The following is a 9,986-nucleotide window of genomic DNA, read 5'->3' as shown; positions in this document are numbered from 1 at the left end:
CAGCCTCCTCCAGTGCAGGAAGCCCAGCAGGGATGGCAGTAGGGACAGCCCTCACAATAAGGCAAGCAAGGAAGGGGCAGCTCTGCAGCCTCTCCCCTGCCACTGCTGGCCCCAAGGTCACAAGGAGCGAGGGCTGGGTGCCTGACCAGGCCTGCCAGGAAACCAGCAAGGACTGCCAGTTAGTGATGACAGCTGCTCTGTGGAACAGACTTTCATATTTAGCTTTCATATTTTCCAGATTCTGTACTGCATTAGTGGATAACTCTAAACGTCATATGAAGTGTCAGCAAGTTCTCTTCACAGTTTACTCAGACAAAACAATCCTTTTCCAGCCTGACAACCAAGGACAGCGTTGGAGCTTCAGGCCCAAAAAGTGCAAACCACAGTGAATTGAGGAGAGCTGTCTGGGAGGATGGGACTGCATAACCTGGAGCTCTAATTGGATAATTAACCCCAGTATGTAAATGGACCAAAACTTAGGAAAGTGTGAAAACTCATGACCTGGCATCCATCTTGGGTGGAGCCACAGCCAGGCTCTTGTATTGTCCAAGGTGTGTCCTTTCAAGGCCTTTTAAAAAAACCCTACTTTATTCCTTTAGATCTGTCTAGCCTCTGTTCTAGGTATCCTCTCAAGGCATCACTGGTAACTGGGTTTGTTAATCTTTGTTAAATGTGTTGGCTGAGCATTTACATGTTTTTCTATGTCTGGAAGACAAAAATTGCACTTCAATTCTTCAATGAGATTTTTTTGTTCAACTCAATTTTGGTTTATTTAGTGATTTTTTAAAAATATTTTTTTAAATTTTCATTGGTAACAAAGTCTGTACATTCAAAAACCAAGTCAAGTATATTAATCTTTTGAATGCTGAAAACAGGTAAAGATCCATTCAAATGTGGTTTTAAGATCTTGTTTTCTTAAGCACAGATAGCAATTTCTTTGGGATTTTCTTTCAAGTTTTTTGTTGGTTTTTTTTTTTTAATACATTCAGAATTCTTTAAAAAAGGAAACACAGATAATCATTACCAGCACGGCTGAGTAACTCAGAGAGGTGTTCTTCAAAGGATGTAGAATCTGTGTCCCACAATTACTTCAGTGGGTTACTATTGCCCCCTTCAGACTACTGTCAGTACTAGAGAAAAATAATTAGTTGGAAATTAATAGCATTCCTTTGCACTACAGAGGAAACCCTATGAAGACAGATACTGCTAAGTAGATAGTTGATGAACTTTTTTGGATATTAGCAAAGGTTTTTCCTGGTATTAGAAATGTACAGTAATGCATTAAGTAATTATCTTAATTAGTACAGCAACAATACCTCAAGTTGCATCTTTAGCAGTTAGATTCAAAAGTCACAACTGAGGGGAAAAAAAATCTTAGAACGATGGCTGCAGGATGGGCTGAGAAACTTGGAAATCACTCCCAGCTTCCAGAGTGCATTTATACAGTCTTCCTTAAGTGATTCCAACTCCTTGATTTGGGTCTTCATATACAAAACCAATGGTGCCCTATTTCTCCTTTCTTCCTTCTACTTTAGAGGAAGTTTTTGTAGCATGATCAACACCAGCCTGGTAGAAGCTCTTCTTTACTTAATGCCCAGATAGGGGACAACACGCTTGGATTTTATATGCCTACACAAATTGTGTGTATTTACAGTGCTCCATGTCCATACACACAGGTACTGTGTCTATATGTGTGTTCAACAGCACCCTACTGTCAGCTGAAATTAAATACTCCCCTCAAAAAGAACACCACCTCAGTGAACATGTAGCCTCAGTTAGTATGCTCAGTGACAAGGACAACTGTAGCTAGAAAATAAAATGTTATCATGGAGCTAATACTTGGTGTCTGGGCTGTAATGTGGTACATTGATTTAGCTTGCCTGAGCATCTATTATAAAATAGATGAAAAAAGAAGATTTAAAATATTATCTTATGTATTGAGTCTTCTTCCTGTAGGGAGAAAAATAAACTATGCTGCTGAAAATTTATTTTGTATCCACCTTCCCCAAGCACAACCTGCTGAGGTAACAGCAAATATAAATACCAGCCTGCTATAAGGTGATACTGCTTTATTATTTAGCAAATGGCCAAGGAAGAACAGCAATACAGATTTGATGGTGCATTTCATTCCATGTACCTCATAACATAAAGGTTTCCAGAGAACAAAACTTACAGTTTTTAAAAGTGAAAGAAATACGGAACTAAAATAGTTATTTTCTACTTAGGTAAAGTTCAAAGCCTCTAACTGAAGCTCTTGCATACATACAGTATATGCTATTTGCTGTCCTGTTGCTACTTGTTTTGCTGCTAATAGTAAAAAAAAAAACCAAAGTAAAGTTTTCATTTTTCACATGACAGATTTTCACCATACCAAGGAAAAGACTGACATCAACCTTCAAGTTAAATCACTCTGATGTGACAGAAGGCTCCTCCTCTTCAGGCAGATCATACATCCAATGAAGTGTAGTGCAATACATCACTGAGGTATGCTGAGTGTTGCTTTTGGCAGCTTGCTGCCTTTTCTTTTCTTTTTTTAACACTGTAAATTTGAGTTTATCATCCCCATTCCTTGGCACTCAATGATGTAGGTATCATTACCGGGGTCTTCGTCTTCTGATTTTGTCACAGTAAATTTGGCCTAGAAGAGGATTAGAAATACATCACTAATTAAGTTATCACATATAGCAGTTTAAATATTGAGTATCAGATATCCAATAATTGTATTGCCACGTGTTTATGCTATTACAGCTTTGACAGATTTAGTTCAAGAACCCATTTAAATAAATGTGGTAAGAGTAGTATCTAATTATTCTAAAAGCCTTTAACTCTCGAGTATGCTCACTTTCTACAGGAAAACTTCCAGGTAAATACTATAGCAATTGTTTTATCAATGCTTGTCCTCCATGATCAAGTTCAGCTTGCACTGCCTGATGAACTGTACATTGCCAAATTACTGGAAGAAAATTGATAGCTAAAACTTCCTGAATGTTTGGACTCACCTTTGTTAGCTGCTCTGCAAAGTGTATAGCTGTTTGAGTATGAAGTGTAATTGGTCCACTTTTCACTCTAGACACTCCTTTTGCTAATGCCATAAAAATGATCAGCTGAAAGGGAGGGAAAGGTAATTATTAAGTCATTCTTCAGATTCTAGGAATTTATTGATTAAAAAAACCCAACTAAAATATGCAAAATGTCAGTTAATATAAAAATTTAGTCTTCCAAGTTCCATAAAAGTTTCATGAAGCTGACTTTGAAGAGTGATCCATGGCTCTAGAAGTTTGGAGATTGCTACTGTAATGCCTATTACAGAAGGGCTACTTTTCCACACTGGAGTTTGCCCCTGAATTCCTATTACTGAATTCCTGGCCCTGAATTCCTGTTACTACATTTAACTTGGCTCTTCCCCACCATATTACCCCAAAATTCCCCAAAGTCACATCAGACTCCAGATTAGTAGTTTACCCACATGGAGAGAAACTCAGGAAGAGGTACTTTAATTCAAACACTTCCTGATCACATATTTACCAGACAGACATCTAAAAACCTTTGGTTTGACTTAAAAACGTCACCATAACAAGAATACTGCAAGGTGTGACTAACTCTGTGCAGTTCCCACACACAGTGACTCTGGCTGTGGCTTGTTCCCATCAATGGTACTTGCATGCTTTGAAAACAGTAGGTGAGTCCAAAACCCAAATACTTATTATACTACATAATATTAATGTGTGCCCAGGTGTTTACAGCTAAGAGTTAGCATCATCCTAGCTGAACCAGCCCAAGATTCTTATCAGGCTAAGATAAGGCAGTGGAGAGCCTTCATGATCAAATGAAATTAGGAGAGCAAGATAATTGGGAGCATGTCCTAAATATTCTCTAATGCCTTCCCTTAGTATCAATCTATATATGCAAGGAGGGAGCTATTATCACTGCACTACATGGAATGCCAAATAGAAGCCAATTCCTGCCTCTTTCTTCCATACTTACTGAGGGTTAGAGAAAGGGGTGGTACAATGCTAAAAGCATTTGTGGTTCCTAAAAACTGTATGTAATTTGCTAATTTTAGTGATGTTGTGACTACACATCTCTGAGACTAACTAACGTCTTGTTCCTTCCCTATTCAGATCTATATTGTTTACAAGTAGTGCATGCATGTTCTTGCTACTTCATGTAAACACATGCAGGAACCTTACTTGGTCTTGCAGAGAATCATCCACAGTCCCACCATGTTTAAGATTCTGAAGCAGCATCTCAGCTGCTTCAATGCCAACCTTGTCAGCATTCTTTCCTAAGACAGAAATCAGAAAGCTGAAAATTACTATTTCAAGTTTTAAAAGTTAAAAAAAAAAAAAACAAACCTAGAAAGCAACCCAAGAAATTGTCAACTTTTTAGATCTTATTTTCTTTCAACCTAATGCTGCCTCAAATGTCTGCTTATAAAAACCTTTCCCATCTTATGCTCATATATAGTTCATACTTCCTAAGCAGTGGAAAGAAAGTAGCTTCATTTAGTCAGAAAAACATTTTATTCAAATAATTTAAAACCAAGATCACTTCCATTCATTTTAATCTAGATTCACTCTTGAGCAAAAACTTCAAATGTAAAACACAAAGGCTATGCTCCTAAAGTTCAGAAATATTTCCAGTGATTCCCCATTCTGGTACAAGGTAAAGTTAACAGTTCTGTAATTTTTTAAAATTTCCATTTACTATGTTTTAAATCTGCTAATTTCTGTTGTCCTTTATTTCTGAAAGCATATATTTAAAAATGAAGCATTCAGAGCATCAGATCTTTAAACAGATGATAACTTAATATACCAATAACAAATTGGAATCTGAAGTAAGTCTCAGAGAATTAATGGAATTCTTACCTCTCTTGCCAAGTGATGACCCAGCTAACAAACAACCCGTTGAGGTCTCTGCAACAATACTAAGCAGAAAACAAAAAATAATTAAAATCAAAATCACTCATATTACAGTTTATTTATCAGTTATGTAATCAAGATCCAGCTAATTAACCAAAAAGATCAGAGGTAACAATAGGAAGCTTGGACTCACATTATTCCACTTCCAGTCCCAACAGCTTGATCATCAGGTTCTCTGACAGGCTGAATGTTAATGTACAGGTCTCTGATTTCTCTTCTGATGCATCTCACTGCTGCTGCTGACATGTCTTTTGCCAGCTAACAAGACAAGACATAAACCCAGTAATTAAATTATGTAATATAGCAATACTTTTTCCTCATAAATTCAATTATTACAGTTAATCCCCAAATTACCCCTTTATTAATTAGAAAAAAAAAAGATTGTAATAAACCCCTACAAGCAAGAACTAAATGTGATTTTTTTTCTGAAAGTTTTTCTACAAAATAAAGTAACATTAAATCCTGTAAAAATGACAGCTTTAGAAATGTATGTAGAAATATCAATATCAATAGAAATTCAAGAACTTTTCTTCATTCATAGAGAAAGAAATTTTATTTTAGTCTTGTTGCAAAACTTTAGATTCTAAAAATAACCCACCCCAAAGCCAAGTGCAAAAACCCCACCCCACAATTATTATGTACAGAATATACTCTGTAAGAGCCAATACACAGATTAACAATTTTACATTACAAGCAAATGGAGACATACGAAGCTTATCCCATTCCTGTGATCTAATTACAGCTATATTCACAGGTTTGCAGATTTTAAGACCAAAACCAGGAGTCCTGAGTTTTTCAAAAAGTAACTCAGCTTCTCTTCTTCCTTCCTCTACCAATTCCTAGCCTGTATGTGAGAAGGAACCTCAAGGAGATCCCAGCACTCAGGACAGGAAGAATAGAAAGGAGATATAAAGGAGCAAATTTATCTCCTTTTATTTTTGGCTAAACCTACCCTTAACTTGTTCTAATACCCTTAGCAATGGTTGAAAAACTTGTTGTAGACTGGCTCCACCTATTACAGTGCTCATAAATTTATGAACAAGGGTCCTAATTTCAGATTTAAAACAATACACATGAAGAATACATAAATCAAATATAAGGTATCCCTCAATATATGCCAAAGACTTTTGAATAGTCCTATGAAGGATGAGGATACAGTTCTCATTTCCTGTTTTAGCTCTACACTGCTGTGCAATGAATGAATTTTAGGTATGTCCAATATAAAATTCTACAGCCTCAGTAACTGAAACCATTTAATAAGGTTGCTTAGCTTGTGTAAGACTGCAAAAGGAAATAGAGTAGAAGAATGTTGAGCAGATTGCATGCAATTTTTTATGGCTATTATAAAGTTGGATGCTACCAGAGCCATGATAAGCACTTACTTTGATAGGCAGTGCTCCAGCAACAAATGCCCTTCCATAAATCTTTGTCACTGTGCCACGTTCTGTCAAGTTTATTGGGCTCAGCTCTTTGACTGGAGACATCTGGACCACAACTTCACCACCTCCTTGAGGATAGTAGCCCCTATTTAGAAACAATAATTGGACATAATTAAATGCAATGATCACAAGGAAACCAAGAAAAGAGCCAGGAGGCTCTTCACATACTTTTCTATGTATTTTTATGTTCCCTGTTACTGTACATACAAATTTTCTTGATGTGTGCCTTAGAAACCCTTATAATGGAATTAGGCTCTTTAACAGTAATCCTCTGTAATTCACATCTTAACTTCCTAACACCAACCTAACTGGCTCCTTGGAAAAAGCTGAGTAATGCACTGTCTGTTCAGCATGTGCTCCCCTCAGGGGAGCCAACAGGAAACATTACACAGCAGCTGTAGACTCAGCAATGAAAAGAAAAGACAGCCAAGAACCCTATCCCATTCATCACATGTGACACTACACACAGGGACAGCTAATGCAGATTAGTTCATGTATTATAAATTCACCCCTCAGTTTGATTGAGAGCCCCTTGTGTGTGCCTCTGCTCACACATGGGTTCAGTAAGGCCCAGCTCTGCTGCACAGCTCCACAACTCACCTCCTTTTTATGTCACACTTAAATGTGAAATTGAACTTTTCGACTATTGGCTTGAAAACCTGAAAAGTAAACATATAAAAACAGACAGTGAATTTATTTTGCACTGATAATTTCCCGCTATGTTATGCAATCTTAAAAGAAAAAAAAAAAGCTCAACACAAAAATTTCAGTTGCATTATTAAAAAAAAAAGATAGCCAGTCTCATCCATCCTCGTACTTCATTCTCAATGTCACTTTGTGTAAAAGGATTTTCTTACAGAAAAAATAAGAGTACTTCACAGCACTTCTAGAAAAAAGAACACATTTTAAGTGAAATTTTCTGTAGTAATTAAAACCAAAGAGACTATTTGCCATTTTGCCATTTCAGGAAATTCCATGAAACGCTGGTTGCTCTCTACATCCAGTACACTAACAGTGTTATATTCCATGATCACAAATAGACTCGCAGTAAGACTCGCAGTGAGAGCAACAGAGGAACAGCAGTTACATTGCACACACGTTCAGGGAAGAGGCACCAAGGCAAAGGAACTTCTCCCTACCATGACTGTGTAGTCTATCTGAGGAGCCATCTCCGCATTAGTCCCACCTTTTAAATGAAGCTCTGATGGGGAAGCAGCAAACAGCACACAGGGCATTGCTACCTGCATCAGTAGACACACACTCCTAAAAGCAATTGTAAGATACTCAAATGTCACACATTCATAATCCATAGAATTCCAAAGAATCATTATATATCAAAGAACATTTAAAAAATAAAATACAAAAGTAAATGTTCTAGTAAAATTATATTAAAATTATTAGTCTTAAAAGACACCACTTTAAAACTTCATGTCCTTAGCAAGCCTAAATATGAAAGTTTTAATTTCACAATAACTGCATCTTTAATAGTTCTGTTTGAAATAAAGTTATGTATCTTCCTTAATATAATGATGAAAACTGTGGGTTTAGGTAGCAGAAAAGGCTTAGGCAGCAGTAACATTTTAATACATGAATATGTTCCCATTTTCAAAAGAGCAATATGACATACTGTGCTACTATGAGCATAAGTAAAATGTCAAAATTTACCTCATTATATGGTGTTTATTTCAGACCTCATGGGTGTGAGATACTTATCTAATTTAATGCATTTGGTCTGGTATGTAACACACTAATGTGAGGAAATTACACCTGAAGTTTTAAAGTCACGGGCAGCTGTTTTTTTCATTACATGAACCAAGCATTCAGCTTTTATATCAATCAGACTTTTAGACTTCACATGTACTTCATGCATCTCCTGCCTACACTACAGGTTCTTTGGTCACATAAATCTAGCTTGGGCAGCACATATCCTGGGTCACTACCAAAGTATAAATGTTCTTCCCCCCCTCATTGTGTAATTTTTAAAGTTATCAGAAGCTGGTGTACAAAGACATACCCTGCTGTTTTTGTATCTGCTATGTGGGTTCCGCCTTTGATCTTCCCAGGAGTGAAGGTTATTTCTGTTGAGCCAATTTCTCCACCATTCAGCTTCCCATCACACAAATCTCGAATGATCTCCAATCCAGACAGATGCTGAGGTCTTAGAGTGACAATACACAGTTAAAGACACATACAAGTAGACTACATGCTTATGTTACATTAAAACAACCACTGAACACCAACTAAAAAACTACAACTGCAAATTTCGGATCAGAAATTCACTCTGGTTGCTGCAGTACTTCTGAGATCACAGGAGCCAAAGGAGTAGCATTCAGGCCATACTAGGATATGCAGGATTCTGGTATCTTTTCCACTAGAATGGGCCCAAGACAGATAGACGAGATACCAGAGCAGCCACTTGTCCTAATGTGATAAATGCTTGGACAGAAATGCATTGGGATAACGATGGCAACACTGGCTGAGCCAGAACCGGTTGCAGTGCTACAAGAGAGTTAAGAGGTTTACTGTGCACTTGCCTTGTGCTTGTTTCCATTTGTTAGGGTAATCTAAATAGGAAATACACCAACTGTTCGTAACACTGGAAATACGCTAACTGTATCAACACTAGGATGTGCATTAACTGTTCTTAGCACTGTACGCTCGGTAAGCCATGCTTTGCTCAGGCATTACATCAGTGTGTTCCCTGTGTCAAAGCGTGTTCCTCTCAGCACCTGTGCAACCATTTCCGAGGCAGCGGCCGGGCCGCGCCCTCACCTGCGGCCCGGGGCGGGACCCGCGCTGAGGGCACCGGCAAGAGAACCGAGCCCGCTTCACGCCGCAGCGTTCCCTCTCACTCCATGAGAGCCACAGACGGGATTTTCTAGCAAAAAGGCTCTTTTGAAGCAATAGAAAAGCAAACGTTTCAGACGAGAGCAGCCGAGGCCTTGCGTGGCCGTGGCCCAGCCCGGGGGGGCCCCACACGCCGTAAGTGACCGGCTGAGGCCGCGGGACCGCCCGGGAGGGTCTCACCTGAGGCCGGGCTGGCTCCGCCCGGCGCGGATCCGGCGCACCCGCAGCGGCAGCCCCAGCAGGCAGCTCAGCGCTGTGGACACCCGCAGGATCTGCCCGCCCTGCACGGAGAAACGGCGCTCGTCAGGCGCTACGGCACTTCCCGCCCACCCGGCCGGCCCGTACCGCTGCCCGGTGCCAGGTAAGCCGCGGCCCGCTGGCGCTCACCCCCTCCATGATCCCGCCGTCTATCTCCACCCTGTCCCCGTCCATGGCTGGCGATGAGCGGTGTCTCTCGCTGAGGCCGCGCCGATGGGATCCCGGCGGGGCCCTAAACACGGCGAGACCTCGGCGAAGCAGCCCCGGGGCCAGAAGCGCTTAACGGCGGCGGCGCGCCCGGGATGCTGCGGTAGCGGCACGGGGGGCGGGCGGCGGTGCCGGGCAGGCGCAGAGCGGAAGCGCCTCCCTGCCCGCCGCCGGGGGTTGGTCGGGGCGGCTCCGCCGCGGGGAGGAGCCGCCGGCGGGCTCGGCGCTCCGGCGGGGGCCGGGAGTAGCTCCATTGTCCCCCCGGTACTGACCGCGCTCCGCAGGAGGCAATGCCTTTCCCCTGTCCCGAGGG

General features: G+C 40.4%; 1 protein-coding gene across 1 annotated transcript; it reads right to left on the bottom strand.

Annotated features, from left to right (window-relative positions):
• Positions 1-2,054: 2,054 nt before the first annotated feature.
• Positions 2,055-9,788, bottom strand: RTCA (RNA 3'-terminal phosphate cyclase). The gene is made up of 11 exons (XM_039718223.1): positions 9,596-9,788; positions 9,389-9,489; positions 8,376-8,519; positions 7,501-7,624; positions 6,962-7,020; positions 6,305-6,446; positions 5,056-5,180; positions 4,869-4,927; positions 4,191-4,285; positions 3,000-3,104; positions 2,055-2,638 (listed from the first exon to the last, which is right to left on the bottom strand). The coding sequence occupies exons 1-11, from the start codon at positions 9,638-9,640 to the stop codon at positions 2,534-2,536; spliced, it is 1,104 nt and encodes a 367-aa protein (XP_039574157.1). The 5' UTR covers positions 9,641-9,788; the 3' UTR covers positions 2,055-2,533.
• Between the last annotated feature and the right edge of the window lie 198 nt (positions 9,789-9,986).

Source organism: Passer montanus, unplaced genomic scaffold (genome assembly GCF_014805655.1).
Source record: "Passer montanus isolate IOZ18808 unplaced genomic scaffold, ASM1480565v1 scaffold103, whole genome shotgun sequence".
Classification (NCBI taxonomy): Eukaryota; Metazoa; Chordata; class Aves; order Passeriformes; family Passeridae; genus Passer; species Passer montanus.
Note: the sequence above shows the minus strand (reverse complement) of the source record. Positions and strands in the feature narration are given on the sequence as shown.